The 16,785-nt window shown below is 35.8% G+C and overlaps 1 protein-coding gene across 3 annotated transcripts in view; it reads left to right on the top strand.

Annotated features, from left to right (window-relative positions):
• Positions 1–16,785, top strand: part of NBEA (neurobeachin) — a 510,937-nt gene that overhangs the window by 323,176 nt on the left and 170,976 nt on the right. For 2 of the 3 annotated variants that reach the window (XM_065678397.1, XM_065678396.1), the window contains exon 40: positions 12,680–12,823. In XM_065678397.1, the coding sequence (XP_065534469.1) occupies positions 12,680–12,823 (144 nt within the window). Of the gene's footprint in view, positions 1–12,679; positions 12,824–15,062; positions 15,102–16,785 lie in introns of all 3 variants that reach the window. The other variant, XM_065678395.1, reaches the window with a different exon arrangement.

Below are 16,785 nucleotides of genomic sequence, written 5' to 3'. Positions count from 1 at the left end.
GCTGATAACACCGATGTTTTTAGTTACTGCTCAAATGTTTAGACTGACCAAGGACTTTGTGAGTCTCATGCTCTGCCAGGGAGGAGGGGAAGCCAGGAGGAAGCAGAGACAGGACACCTGACCCAAACCAGCCAAAGAGGTATTCCATACCACAGCACGTCATGCCCAGGATGTAACCGGGAGTTACCCGGAAGGGCACTCTCTGCTCAGTCAGGCTCATTTCGGGGGGCGGTATCGTATTCTCTTCCCTTTTTATTTCCCTTATCATTATTATCGTTGGTGGTAGCAGCAGTGATTTGTGTTATACCTTAGTTACTGGGCTGTTCTTATCTCAATCCATGGGAGTTACATTCTTTTGATTCTCCTCCCCATCCCTCCGGGAGCAGGGCGGGGGGCGGGGAAGGGAAGAAAGAGGGGGGGAGTAGAAACTGCATGGCTGACTTGCCAACAGGGCTTAAACCACAACAAGAAGTCACAAAAATCTGTGTGGTTTTCTAAATATAACAATTTAAGATTTACATCTGCAGCCTTATAATTGTAGCCCAACAGTGCCATCCACTGCTCCTCCAAATAAACTTCCAAACATTTCATTCTCATAGGGTTATAGGGAAAATATGACATGATAATTGTGTCATCTTAATATTTTACATAGTAACTGTCAGATACAGATGAAAATGAAATTTGTTTAGGGAAAGTCCAGGAATAAGATCCTACAACAGGTATTACTCGAAGGATCTGTAAGACAAAATCCTAATCATGAGAATAATTAAATCTGAAATACTAGATTTAATTTGGTCTTTCTAGTTTTTCTTAGCCCTGCCCCCCCCCCCAATTGTACGTATATTCTCATTCAGTGTATCTACTGTTATGATGATTCTCATTCTTATAACTCGTTGTAATGTAATGGAAGACACCTTCAAGGTGTAAACTGTAATGGAATTTGCTTAGGTAGAGTACTGCACACTACTGTGCTGAGTTCTATTGAACACTCAGTGTCTGACCTTCTGCTGTTTGGCTAGGTGACGGAAATGAGTTACAATTGCATCCTAACAGTCTTTTGCAGTCTCTAAATGTCTGCTTCCTGTTACATGATATTTCTAGCACAGGAATTTCTATAGCAACTTTATAATAATTTTTAAGTACAGATTCATGAAGTAGTTGAATTTTTGTAATTATTTCCTCAAATCTTGAATGTCAGAATATCAATACTGACTCTTATTCAGGCTTTTCACAGAGCCAAATAGGATAGGAAAGCTTTTGTTTTCCTTCAAAACCTCTGTAATGGTTTCAAATGCTTTTCCTCTGAGATTTTCAGGTTAGCTGGCATGACCTGGATTTTAGCTACCGTTACAGGTCTGAGCTAATAGATTTTACTGTAGAATTTTCTGGCTTTTTACCAGCAGTTAACTACTTCTATTTCTTGCTTCTTCATCTGAAAGCATATGACTTCAGAATGTTTCAATCAAACTGGCTTGCAAAACCATTCCTGAGACCTAAATATTGCAACTGTTGCCAGTCTTAGAGTTCTAGCTGCATTTTTCTCCTTCCACTGTCACATTGTCGTGTGAAAAGAATACACAATATCTGTCTGTTCTGCAAAATTAATGTACTTACTGAAACCCATAAATTACTATGGTGTGAAATGTTTTCAAACGCACATGAAGGGTGTATTTGTTCTATTAATTCAGTTCTATTGCTAATTGACAAAGAAGTAGAAGTTATTGACCCATGTATATTCAGTGCATCTCAGAAACATTTTGGAAGAGCATTCTTTCAGTGAATGTCTATTAATAGTCCTTCAGGACACCTTTCACAGCTGGGTGAATGTAGCTCTTGGGACTCAGGTTTTAGTGTGTGCTTTTCTTACCTCCTATTTTCTGTGTTTTAAGACTCCATATTAAGGACTTAACAGCACTTAAAACATCTTTGGCTAGTTAAAAGTGCAAAAATAGTCTGGTTTTACATTTTCTCCACTGTTCTTAATGTCTCTTCGACTGCAGGTCTTTGTTCTCCACTTTGTATATGAGTAAGCGAAAATATGTATATTTTGTTACGTAAACCAAATATTTAGTAACACACATAACTGAGTACAGAAGCCAAAGCTGGATGACACGGGTCTAAAAATGCAAGGTGAAGTTCCATTTCTGCCTGTGTGGAGGAAGGTGTTTAATGAAGACCTGGCTGGGACAGCCTGCCAAGCACATGTCTGGAATGGAGAGCCATTAGTTCATAGTACCGATTTTAAAAGACTTTATTTTCTGGCAGCCAGTAGGAGGCATGACAGGCTTTCAGGCAATGGGCTCAGGTTCTGAGAGCCTCTGGGCTACTGGCAAGGTAAAGATTAAGTCCACGGGATCAGATTGCAAGAATCTTGGATATAGGTGACTCCTTGTCTTTCACAAAGCAAATGGAACCGGTATGTCCAGATTACAAAAGTAAATTCATTCATTTTCAGAGACAATGTATATTTTAATATACCTAAGTATTTTTACTGATCTTTTACATTGCACTACTTTACATTTATCACAGAAAATCTATTTCTGTTATATCACATTAAAATTATCATAGAGGTTTTATGTAAATAGTAAGACTTGGACACAAGAAACAAAGACTTATGTATGTGTGCCCTGGCTATTCCATATCCCTGCAAGTACTGTGAGTTCTTCAATACCACTAATTTTACGTTACTCATTTTATAATATTTGCTTTGAAACACACGCAAAAAGTACCAGTGTAGTGAAACAAAATAGAAAGTTTTATGAGTTTCAGCATTGTGCAAGGTACAGGTAGGGAAGCAGAAACATCTGGTGAAAGCACCATTATTAAAACCCAAATACATTTTATGGAAAAGTTCTCAAATATACCACTAACCACCATGACAAGGAAGAGACACCTTGTTAAGAATTTTATCAGCCAGCATATTATACACATTTCCAGTTACATACTTAATTTTGTTTTCCATATCATGTATGCTACATCATTACATGACTTTTTTCTTATCCCTGTTGTATGCCTAAAGAGTGTATCTGCCAACATATTTGTGTAAAGCCCTGAACATCATCTACAACAGATAAACTTTCCCAGCTGAAAGAGCTATGCTTGATGCTTGTAGAGTGTTTTTATTGGTGTCTCTTTTGCCATACAGCACCAGTCATTCAATCCCGTGCCCTTAAAAAAGCTGATCATGTTGCCTAAATAGCATCTCAGTTCCAGTCTGAATGGAAAATAGTGTTGTTAGTGCTTGCAAATTTAACATAGACATAGACATTTTACAGTTATCCCTGCAGCTGAGGGAAGGTTTGCATTCTCTTACAATCTTTATGAAGCAGAATGAAAGACATCACAGGCCTCACGTGGCAGTTTAATGGAAAGTGAAATAAAATACTGCTAACCTTTTTTTCTTTAATGCTGATTGGTGCTAAGATTTCTGTAAGTTAGCTCTCCTTAATACTCACACAGGCTTTCTACCTGGGGTAGTGATTACCATTTACCTATTTCAGAGTCAAAAAAGTGAAAATCTTGTCGATTATTTCATTGAGCTGTTTCAATAATAGACCCTCAGAATCTGCTCAATGACATTTTGTGTACCGCTACTGTTTCACTTTTCATCTGCATGAAACAAAGATGTTTTATAACTGCAGATATAGTTTTAAAAAATAAACAACAAAAGCAGAGTAAAATTCTGTCCTAAATCACATAAATAGTGAAGCTTTGATTTTAATTGCATAGATAATTGCTCTCTAAATAGATAGTTTTTATAGATAATTGCTATTGATAGATAATTACTATGTCAAAGGAGCTTGTTTATTTACAGAAGCCTGGCCCAAATGGAAGTGCTGTTACTACTAGTGCATAGACCTTCACAGCATTAAGAGTTAAACACAAATATTCCAGTATTAGGTCCACACTGGTGCCTCACAAATGTGTATATCCTGTGGGTGCTGCCCTTTGTCTAGTCTTGCTGTAGGCATTGATCTACACAAAAATAGAAAGTTTCTCCCACCAGTTACTGTTGCTCCTGAAGAGAAAATTATGTATGCCAGTTCTAAAGATGCACTGATCTGTGGGAGAACAAAATGAAATTTGTGCACAGTAAAAGACAAAGTACTGTCAAGTAAATCTAGATGTTCTAATGACAGTATTATATTGGCAAATTTATTATTTATATATAATGGGGACAATCCTTTTAAGAAACAGTTGCAGGAGACATTATGTCATGTATAGGAGATCTTTTCTGTGTAAAGACTGCGTAAGATGTTCCTTCTCTATGTCACAAAAGAGCAGAACTTCACTTAAAAAGACTATCGTGCTAGAAAGCAAAAATCATTTCAGATATGTAGGCAAATGGGTCTCTCAAAGCACTGATCATGAGCTGTAGAGACTTTCTTCTATAAATAAGTAGCCTCTATATAAATTAAAACAGTTGCCTAACTACTGGAATTACAATAGTTACTGTAAAATAATTTTAAACTTACTCCCTACACCTTCATTCCCTGCACTAGAGAATTAATTTTTTAGCTGTCCTATTACGTCTCTCTACAATGGCTGTTTCCAAAGAGCTGATCTTGTTTGGATCTGATAGCAAAAACTTAAGTGGTGAGGGGCAAAACTGTCTTCTAGCAAAGACATAATCGACCATGCTTTGGCCACAGAGAGGGAGAGCTAAGAAATCATAAGACAGACCACAGTATTACACATACATCTTTCTTTTGAAAAAAATATTGGTGTGTGGACCAGTCTCATGGGTTGGAGGCTCTAATTTTTAAATGTTAGGTAGAGAGTTAGAAGTGTTAATGTAGAACACCCCAGTACAGGAGGTAAGATCAGATTTCTCACATGCCACTGCATTGCTATTGAGCTTCTAGCATGCACCAAGCATTTGTATTTCCAGAGAGCATATAATTTCTTCCCAAGGCTTTATTGTTATTAGCCTTTTCAGATAGAATGTTTTTGTGAGCAAGAAGCAAAATCGAGGCTAGCATATGTGGGCACAGTTCCTTGGTGTGGAGTGTGCCTCTTTAGAAGTCCAACAACTTTGATTCTGTCTTTAAGCTCCGCCAGCAGCTAGAGTCAGAACATGGCTTTTCCTGGAGAATGTGTGCTTGGCTTAGGTATTTCAAACTCAGAACTAATCTAAAACTTTCCAGACGTAATCCAGACCTGAATGTTAAGACATTATGTATTCTTATTATATATGTTATCTTAAAAGTTCTTTATCAGGTGCTGTTTCAAAAGCATAGAATACATTGTTTAGCAGATTTATTTCATTATTTCATTATCATGCCATACATATTTAAATTCAATCACCTTTTGCTTCTTACCTTATTAATTACATTTTTCTGTTGAAATAGTTTTGTTACCCTCTTCTGTGGCCTACCTTAAGAAACCTTTGCTTATATGTGAATATTTTGAATTAAGGACAAATGAAATTCCTTTTTGCTGTCAAAACCAAATTGTGAAAATGCATTGCACGGCTTTGAAAATCAGTACACTCTATTAGCAGACCTGTCAATATAAAAAGTGCATTCCATTTCCACCTCTTGCTCTAATAACCTTTTCTATGTTACTCAGAGGCAGTTCACATAATCAGAGTATATTGTCAGCTTACTGGAGTTGGGGAAGCATGAAATGAAAATCGCGTTAATATTGATCCAATTCTCTTACTTGCAAGTGTCCTTGATGTCCTTTCTACTGAGCAATAACTGTTGGTGTGATGTAGTTATTTTCCTCTCAGCTATTACTGTACTTCTGTAAAATAGCTGGAAATACAGTTAGGAAATTTTTATTGCTCTTGATTATTTTCTTGTGTATCATCTTTGCCTGTTTAAATGGTCCACAGTGTATCAGAGAATTTGGTTTCTTTCTGCAATTTATCAAACTACAGTATGTACCAAGAGGCTGTATCTCAAACTGACAGGGATTTGTAAAGGTCAACAGTCATGAAATATGAATCCATTCTTGTGTGTACAAGTTACAGTGGCAAGCTACATCTTAATCCAAATATAAACATTAGAGTGTTTTAAATTCCCATTAGAAGGACTACTTCTGGTTCCAGTCAGAATGAAGACTGCCCTGCAGGAGCCTGAAATGCCTTGTAACGTTTGCTGGACTGGGCATATCCGACTCCGTTACCCGCTGGCTATTTATAGTAGGTGCTGAATTAGTGCAGGATCCTTTCTCATATGCTCAGAATATCTGAAATCTCAAATAAATATAATGCTAATAGTGACGACTTCTAAAAATTTATTTTGTAACCACTCTGTTCTCCTGTCTATAAACTAAAAACATTACAAGTGCCCAACATGGTAACTTCATCTTTATTTTTATGTAGGACACGTTATATAAATATACAACACTTTAACTACAAGCACTTACTGTTTTAAAAGCCCTCAGCCTCATCTGAGAATTGTGTTCGTTTTGGTCTTGCCCTTATTCTCAGTCTCCTCATTGGCATAGTTTTTGTCAGTCTCATTTTTACAATTCAGAACTCCTGGGAATTTTTAATATGAAAACATACACAACAGTAAAGCATTTATTTACAAATGACTCATAAAAAGAAGTCAGATTGGTCAGATATTAGGTATCAAAATTGGAGAAAAAAAATATGGAATGTCTTATGATTAAATTTTAAGGTATTTATTATAGAAAACTAAAATATGATTTTGTTTTACTTTGCATGGAGTGATTTCCAAAACAAATGTGTGCAATTTTTACTTTGTATGCAATTTTCATAGAATTTTCTAGAATTCATAGATTTTTTTCTCCCTCATTTCTTCAAAGATCCTTAATAATGAAAATATTATTTAGATTCCTCTGGCTTTTATTAAATCTATTAAAACCAGCCTTTCTTTAATAACAGTCACTTCTCTCATTCTCTAGGGAAACTTAATTATATGCCAGTCAAAGCTGCCAGTTCCCGAAACACATAGCAATTTAAATAACAACTCTAGCAGACACAGGTGGGGACAGTTCATCAAGATATGCCAGCACCAGTCTGCTACTCAAAGCCAGACAGCCTTCTTCTGAGCAGACTCAGAAATACCTGGTGTGTGTTTCCCATGGAGCAAATGCAGTCCTAGGAGGGCTGGCTCTGTAGCCCTGCGGAAAGATGTTAGGCTGGGGTGGAGTGGTCACCATGTCGATGATTTAATCTTGCTGGGTTTTGTAGAGGTCAGTTTACAGACTCCCAAGCAGCTGCTCTCCATAACTGTGACTGCTGCAAGGGTCCTGGTGCCTAATCAGGTTAGTAAAAATTAGCAATGAAAGCAGGGGTTTAAACTGTTAGAATATATAAAGCAGGAGGATTATCTAGCCAAACTTTTTCCAAAGTATAAAGTATTTTCAACTATTAATAATGTTGGATGAATGAAAAAGTAGGAAATAGTGTTTCATTCTAAATCTGTGCACACATCATCTTAGTTATTCCTGTAAAAGTTTGTGTGATGAACAATCACCCCAAGGAAAAGCTTAGTTCTTTCAAACTGTTGATAAATTCTGTTTTACCTGCAATATCATTTCATGGTTCATATCATGACCTCTCAGGTAGCCTCTTGTGAGAAACTAATTCTGAATTCCTTTATTTAATGAAATATTAAAAACTACCTTACATGATTAAAATCCAGCAACAAAAGAAGTGTTCTATAGAGCAGCACATACCAATGATCTGTAAGGAGGAAAAAGCAACTTAATCCTTAAAAGTTTCTGAGGAGAGCTAAGCTTCACAAACACTGTACTTCAGCTGCTATAAAAGAGAAGTTTTAATTAAATGCAGCATTTTATTGTAAAGAGAACAGACTTTACTTATGTCAAAATGCTCCTTTAGAAGCCACATAAAACTGTAAAAGACAATATATGAAAAAGGTTCCTTATAGAAAAGAAGAACGCCATCCCATGAAGCAGATTTCCAGATGTTTGGAAACATTAGAATTTCCTGTCAGTATATTTAGGTAACATTAAAATGAGGTTAACTTTCCATTCTGCCATCTCTCTTCAAAGATCAAAGAGCACTCACTGCATAAATTGCCTTATCGGTAATTCGTTGAAGTAAACTATGGAAACAACTTTATAAGAAGCAGTAGTCTCTTTTTGTTGGTTACAGTATTACCAAGAAAACTTTCCTTAAAATTAACCATATTTTTTACCTCATTTTATACTAAATACAGAGAGAAAAAATTTAAAACACTATATTTGAATATATAATAAAGGGATAAACTCCCTGTGCTCAACCAAATTGTAGTATTTAGTGTATGATCTAATAAGATAAGCATACATAAACATAAATGTAATAAAAAATATGTTATGTTTGTACTGCTAATTTAAAAATTTTATTTAGGGATAGTTTTTGTGACTCTGGACAGTTACAGTGTCAAAATTTAGATTGAATCCCTAGAACCTTTCGATCTACAAAACCCCACAGGAAATTTATTGACTTCATTGAAAATAGGCAAAAATTCAGATGTCACAATAACACACACCTCCAAATTGTTGTTTAGATATTGTCCGTATTAAATAATTCTAGAGGCTGTAGCTGCAAAATAATACGAGATTCTTCAGTTCTTGGTAGATTATTAGGTTTTTATGGGGGTTTGGTATGGGTTTTTTTGTCTGCTTAACAATTTCTGTTTAAGAAAAAGTAAGCTACTGGAAGAGAGATTAGTAAATTCTTGGCAATAGTGTACGATTTTACTGTGCAGCTCATATAATCTTTCAGAAATATGAAATACCTTCTCATGGAAGTAGGAGTTTTGTAGAGGAGTGGTGGTTGATTAATTTCTTTAAAAGATGGGCTCTTTTCAGTTACTCTGAAGCTACTGAAGGAAGCTAGTTTTTAACATGAACATCTAAAAAAAATGGTTAAGGTGATAACAGGTGTAACAAAAGATGGGTTTTGGGTTTTTTTTAATAGCTTATCTAACTTATACATACATTCTCTTCAAGTATCTTTGAGACAGAGCCTTCAGGTTTCAAGAAATTAGAAGGCATCAGCTTCATTTGGATTTCAGTATGGGCCAAGTGACTTATTTCCGTTGAATTATTTGCAAAATTAAGAAATATACAGCTGCTTTTTTCACGGCTTCTCTCCAAATCCCAGTCTAGAAAAATATCCCTTGAGAAGCAGCTTGATAAGAACTGATAGCATCTGCATACTCCAGACTGTATACACAAATGTCAGAATGTTGCTTTCTTGAAATTATGTCTAGTTTCATTTTACTTTGTTCCTATTTTAATAGATTTGAAACATATTCTAATTAGACTTAGGAACTGACATTAGTACGATTACTTACTGTGTCTTTAAAACACAAACTCTTTGTGTCCTAAAAAGAGTTTTAAATGGAATATCTGGAAATGGATTTAATTTCATAGTCATTTTGCTGGGGCTTTGAGAAAAAAAAAAAATTAGGTTTGATTTTTTATTTTTTTCCAAACACATTGAAATATTAAGTATTCATTTATTCATCTCTCCTTTTTATATCATTGTTAACAATACTAGACATAGTTTTATGTCATATAATTTTTTATTCAGTTTGTTGTCTGGTTTTAAAGAGACAACTTGTTTTTCTTTTTCTCTTATTTGGAGAGGTTCTCTTATTTTAAAACCTTTTTGAAGTCATCTTGAAATACAAAAATAGAACATCTGTGACAGATCTGTTTTGAATATATTTCACATTTCAGGATCCAAAAAGATCTGGTGGTCTGCGGTATTTGCTTGTTAATTTCTTGATGAATGGCTAGAAAGGCCATGAAGTGCACTCAGTACAGCATGTCTTCTGAAGATAGATGATCTCAAATAAATTCTATTCCCAATCAGTTTTTGATTTGTTAGGTGTTAAACCATTTCTTTGTAAGGACAGTGTTTACAAGCCTTGTAATGAGACAGCCCTGTGAGACCTTACTCTTCTTGCTGTAATTTTGATAAATGGAACTCTAACTCATAAAGGATATAGTGATTGAAGGGCAACTCCAGGTCTCATACACTTTCATTTAGATAAATGTTGGGTACAGTACAGCAAAACTGAGGTGCACTCAACAAAGTGATAAATTTAGACAACAGCCAAGCCAGAGCTCTTTTCCATCAAGACAAAGAAGTGCCATTTACTATATTTCTGTTAGATAAATGTATGTTTAATATTATAAGGCAGAATGGATTTTAGAAACATTTATCTTGTTGCTAATCTCCAAATTTGCTAAACTAATTTAATGCTTTCTACTTTACCACATTTCTTACATCAGTGTCTGGCAATATTTCTGTAATCTGGTAACCGGAACCCTCATCACGAGGGATTTAAAATACACTAAATTGCAGGTTCTTCTGATGCATTTTAAGTGTTGGTAATCATTTGGGGCTTGAACTTATTTTCCTTGTAATTTTAAAAATACATCTTCATGCATAAATAATTTTAAAAGACTGTCACTAATCGGTTACTGCAGAAGCACTGACTCCATGATTACTTCAGATTAGTATTTCTGAAGTAATTCATTTGAAGATTATCACATTTTATAAAACTCTGAAACTTTCCTAACACTCACTGGAACTAGCAAAAAGGAAGAGAATTTTCATGCTTCCTTCCTCCCCCTTGCTAGTTAATCTGAGGCACGGTCTCCTTCAGCGTCAGATATTCACAGCAGGATCTGTTAGTTGTGTCAAATAATCCTAAACTCCCTGGAAGTAAACACAAGTATAACAAGATCCTGATCTAACAATTAAATACTCAGGACAATTCTGATATAACAAACTGAAGGTCTGTTACAGCACATTACTCCTTTCTTTTTTTTCCAGACTCCTGCAATTCTTGATCCTTTTTGTGAATTAGGAGGGGGGAAAAAAAGGAAGAAAAAAAAGGAAAAAACCTTGGACATAATACTTGATTCAATTTTAAATTAAGTAAATAATTAGTGTACTAAGTAATAAGCTATGCAAGTAGGGTAATGAGCCTGATAACTGGACACAGCAAAACACAGTATACTAGTATATATTGATATTATCTTAATTGCTGTCACTATCTGTATAGTCCTAGTGGAGAGAGCAACAAACAGGAGAGATGCTGTCCTGTATTTTGGGCTTGGAGAAAAAACTGGGGGGTTGCTTACTTGTTTGTCTTTGCCTGCTTTATCATTTCAGAAATAGAAATTGAGATAAGAGCAATACTACATGAAAGGTTAATATTAGGCAACGCAAAACATGAGGTTGTCTTGGCCTGTAGTAGAGTCTGATGTCCACTATGCTAGTAGTGATCTTCAGAGTAAATGCACTCATAGAAAAATGTGCTTCCAGCATTTTTATTTATATGTGACTCTGTGTGCGCAAACTAATTAGAAGACTCATCTAAGAGTTGGAGATAAAATCATAATGCCTTCCCCACTGTTTGTAATAACAAAACTGCCTGACATTTCAGCGCCAATCCGTGCATCTGTCTCCACTGATCTGTCTACTTGCTATATTCTTCTTACTTGTCCTGTATTAATACAAGGCCAGGAGTCTTACTGGACTTCATCGTTTTACATGTCCTATAAAAGTATTCAATCATGTTTAAGTTCAGGCTTTGTAGAAGACAAGCAAAATCTACATGTGCCTGGTTTTCCTCATATTTCACCCATCATTCTGTAGCTTAGTAGGAGGAAAAATTCCAAATTGTCATACAGAAAGGAGAGATTATGTTTGATTTTTATTTCTTGGTTGGTAGAACTGGAGATACCCATACCTTATATGGTCCAAGGTGAACATGCAGGGCTTTCTGTTTAGGAAAAAAACAGAAAGCTTTCTTGCAAAAGGCTGCTATGGGTCTGTAGTACTGAAAATAAAGCTAATGTCCTCTCCCCAGTTAAGAAGGAAACACCAACCTGATGTCACAACAGGAACATGAAAGTTATTTATGATATGAAAGCTACTTATAATTCTGTCATTTGACCACACTATAATTAATTCACTATGGTTAATTTTTTATATCATGAAAATGAACTCTGGCAAGTGCTAGTAGGAACTTCCCAAAACCTAAGAAGGTTCCTGCTGTAAGGAGATGTCAGTCTGAGCAGAATAAGTCAGTTATAAACAAGAAGGAAGGGTAAGACCTACCTGTGAAGTCTTTTGACGTAGTTGCCACATGCCCATACACCAACATTTTTATTGTGCTCCTTAGAATCACACACACAGATGCACACCAAACTTCCCTTACTGTGCTTGTCTTTTTTCAGAGATTCTTTTCTGAATCTCTGCATAGCACACCTTGTATATTGAAATAAGCCTGCTTCGCCATCCTGTCCTGCTATCTCTAAGACACAAATGATGAGATTTTGAATTTCTGAAAACAACTCCTTTAATTTAGAGTAGGTGGATTGTGTTCTCAGAGGGCAGATTCAGGACACCGAAAAGAAACTCCTGCTGAATTTCTTGCAGATAGAAAACAAATGGAACAACACTGAACATAAAGTAAATAGCAATTATTAAAAGCAGGGTAAGTAACAATCATTAAAAGCAGGAGAGTCTTTGTGAAACAGTTTGTATTTTATTCAAGACTTATTTTGAAAGACAGACTAAAGATGCGTATTTTGTAAACCTTGATAAAGTTTTAGCAAATGTTCCTTTTTCAATAAAGATGATATATACCTTATTACTACTTGACTGTGGTTGATTTATATTTAAAATATTATTCAGCCAAATTGACAACATTTGTAACTTTTTTAGGCACTGAAGAGGATGTAGTGAAGTCAAAGAAAACTTTCCGCAGTCAAGCTGTGGTAAATCAAAATGCAGAAACAGAACTTATGCTGGAAGGAGATGATGATGCTGTTAGCCTGCTCCAAGAGAAGGAGATTGACAACCTTGCAGGTAATTATGCTTCTCATTACAACTGGGGTATGAGCCAAAAGGCTCTTCTAAACTTGTTGCTTCTTAAGCTTTGTGATTAGTGTCTTAATATTGACAGCTAAGTATATAATTACAGTATGAACAGATTCTTTGTGTTCCAGGTTTAATATGATGTCCTAGTTCCATGAACTAGGGAAACTGATTACAAAGCATATGCCTAGTCTTTCAGCAGAGATGTGAGAAAGGGCAATACCACAGTGCTTTTACTACTGCCTGTGTCTTGTTGAAAATTCTGTAAAACAACTGTGGAACGTCTCTTTTCTTTCGGTTAAAATGGAGATGAGGACTAATTCCACAACTCAGATTTTGTGAGTCAGAGAGCGGTTGTGCGCTTTGATAAGCTGATCCCAAGTTTCACACAGCTTGTGGAGAGAAACCTGAGCTCCTCCTGGCACCCACTTCTCTCAAGGGGTTAAGTGGCATCTCAACCCATCTGCCACAGCAAGGGAAAAAATTGCCTGTTGTAAAGTGCAACTAAGAAAGAAAAACTGTAACCAAGCTGTGAACTTCGTTAGCGTATGAGCTGGGAATGAGTCCTCAGTATATATGTACTTGAGAAAGCCATTTTGGTCCTTTCTCCCTGAGTGAAGGTATACAGTGAGGTCTCAGTTTTATCAGTCTTCTAACAGGTTTTGTTACAGCTTTGTCTTGAGGCAATACTTTCATGGGGAAGTAGTCTGGAAAGCAAAGCATGTTGAAAGTTGAAAATTCAGTCTCTTCTCAGACAAGAATGTGAGAACTGTGAAATTCTGTATGATTTTTTTTTTTAGGTTAATTTACTTAGGAATATATTTATTAAACTGGTCCACTAAGGGAAAGTTTTGTGATGTCTCAGAATTTTTTCTGTGTAATTGAATTACTAAAATAGCCACTTTTGCTCCTGTACTTTCTTCTGATGCTGTAGCAAAAATTTGTAGCAGAGATAAGATTATAAATGGATGGTTAAAAAACAAAAAAAGGCAAAACAAAAAGTAAAAAAACAAGTTAAAAAAGAAAAAAGCCTACATGAAAGTTAGTCTCATGCTTTGAAACTAGAGTAGAGCAGAGGGAGCAATGCTTTTATTCGGGAGCAACCTCCAGTATATAACAGTTAATATGTCATTCTGCTTGCTTTTTCAATCTGCTGCTAACCATTGCTGAGACACTGTTGTCCTCAGTCAATAAAATAGTGCATCAAGCAGGACCATTACTGGAATAACTTGATCAATGTCCTGTTCTCCTTTAAAAGGAAAAGTCAGTACTGCTTTGGCTAAATTCTTAGAAGCACTGTTTCTTAGAACTGTGTTCTTAGAATAGTGCTTCCAACTAAGTATGCATGTAGTAGCTCTGACAGTTCTGAGCAGGTCTTGATAAAACCAAACTGTTCATTATTGTCTAATTCTGAACAGTTACGTAGGTACAATGTATGTGATCTGGAAATCTTTGAGATATGTCAAATTGTGGTATCTCAGAGCATCATATACATCTAGTTGCTGTTCAGAGTGGAATGACACCTTGGAATTTCTGTACTCAGATATGCCTCCAATTTAAAGCTTAAATCAATTGAAACCTGGTTTACAATTATTTGGATTGTCTCAGTAAGGGATAGGAACTAAACAAAATCATTATAAACCAGGTTTCAATTGATTTAAGATTGCTTCCATTTAACTAAAACAATTTAATGTTTTTTTATTCCATGAAACTCAGGCACCTTTTAAAAAGATGAGACCTTAGTTTTTAGAAATTTTTTAACTCAGAGAACATAAATATTACAATATTTTGATTTGTGAAGCTAAAACTAAAAAAGGGAAAGTTTGAAACAGATTGAGACTGTTCGTACAAAGTTATCCGAACATACCTTTTCTTTCAGAGACTCTGTAGTTTTTTATCAACCATGTGGCACAAATCAATGTAAAGTTCACCTTGATAACTTACATATGGGATGGAGTATTTTTAAATAATTATAGTCTGAATATTTTTATTATATAACCTCAGTATTCCATGTGCTGCAATGGCAGATTTCATTATATTAAGTAGCATTTTAATAAAATATAAAAATTAGATTCCATGTTATTATAGTCTTAGAATTATGACTTCTAAGTTTGCATCAAGATTTTTAACTAAAGCAGTATTTTAGCTGTCTTACAGTAAGAGTTATCAGAAGATTCTGATATTGTTTTAGCATTTACATATTAAAATATTTTACATTTTTCTGTTTCAGTTTTAGCTCCTTTTCTTCCCAGACTGTTCACATCAAGAGGCAAGTCACATCTCTGTTAGAATTAATAATTGAGATAGTCCAGTCAATTTTAACAGTTTTCTAATACATTTTGAATCTGTGGATAATATAATCAAATAAGCTGTAGTCAGTTGATATTACTAACTCTTCTCCTTTTCCTCTTCTTTCCTATTTTCTAATGCTGCAATAGGGCTCTTAAATGCTTACCTTTTCTCTTAAAAGCCTGAGAATGCATATTTTCTAACGTTTGTCTTCTGCTTAATAGATGATTTTTTTCCAAGTTAAATGTGGATGTATTCTAATGTTGTAAGCTGGCGTTCTCAAAAGGAAATTTTAACAGATAAAAAAGTTTGGGGAAAGAATATTAAGTACTGATTTTGCACTAAAATGTATCATAAAAAAAAAAAAAAAAAAAAAAGGAATAATCATTGAACCGCTCAGGTTTCATGTATTTTAGCAATACATTCTCTTCACTTTGTTGTGAAGTTACAGATGACTTGCTGAGAATTGTTTGTGTGCATCTAAGAATAGAATATAGCCTTAATGATATTTTTGAAAGATCCATGTTCTGTAACTGGAGCACATTTCATCTATTTTGTCATATGGCTGGTGGCAACAGCAAGTAGGTCCTAGCCAAACAAAGTATCCCTGAAGTCTTTTGCTACTCTTTAAAGAGTAGTTTCTAGAAAGAAAAAAAAAGAAGCAAAAATAAGAGGATATGAGGCTTTGGGTTATTTTGGGAAGACAGAAAGCTTTGGCAGGCATCTGTCTGATTATTTGCATGGGCTCAATCAACTCAGAATCTGACTTACTCATAAGCTGTGGTGAATTACAATCTCACGACAGTCTTGCAAGAATAAATACATGTTGTGCACTCCATTATATGAGAAGATTGACCAACTCATCCAAATAAACCCAAGGAAAGATACCAACTGCCTTTAATGCATCTTAGTCTTAATGTACAGAATCTTTTGTCATTCTACATCTGTCTCTAGCTGGAAGGAAATCCCCCACCATGCAAAAGTGCCAGGAAGGTTTGAGTGAGATGCAGCTTCCCACCACTGCTCTAAGTTTTAGCAACTCAACTCCAGTATAGAAAGAACTCTAGAAAGCAGTTGTCATGGTTTAAACCCAACCACAAAAGCTCATTCACTCACTCCCCCCGCCTTTTCTTTTTCTCCCTCTTTCTTTCCTTCCCCCCCCCCCCCCGACCCTCCCCACTCCCAGAGGGATGGGGAGGAGAATCGAGAGAATGTAACTCCCACGGGTTGAGATAAGAACAGCCCAGTAACTAAGGTATAACACAAATCACTACTGCTACCACCAATGATAATATTGATAAGAGAAAATAACAAGAGAAGAGAATACGATACCACCGCCGAACGAGTTCGACTCCCCCAAGAAGAGACCATGCCCTTCCATGTAACTCCCAGTTACCTCCCTGGGCATGACGTGCTGTGGTATGGAATACCTCTTTGGCTAGCTTGGGTCAGGTGTCCTGTCTCTGCTTCCTCCCGGCCTCCCCTCATCCCCGGCAGAGCATGAGACTCACAAAGTCCTTGGCCAGAATAAACATTACTTAACAACAATTAAAAACAATCGGTGTTATCAGCTCTGTTCCCAGGCTGGAAGTCAAAACACAGAGCTTGCACCAGTTACTAAGAAGGAGCAAAACAGCTACTGGTAAACCCAGGACAGCAGAACT

Source organism: Lathamus discolor, chromosome 4 (assembly GCF_037157495.1).
Source record: "Lathamus discolor isolate bLatDis1 chromosome 4, bLatDis1.hap1, whole genome shotgun sequence".
Taxonomy (NCBI): Eukaryota; Metazoa; Chordata; class Aves; order Psittaciformes; family Psittacidae; genus Lathamus; species Lathamus discolor.
Note: the sequence above shows the minus strand (reverse complement) of the source record. Positions and strands in the feature narration are given on the sequence as shown.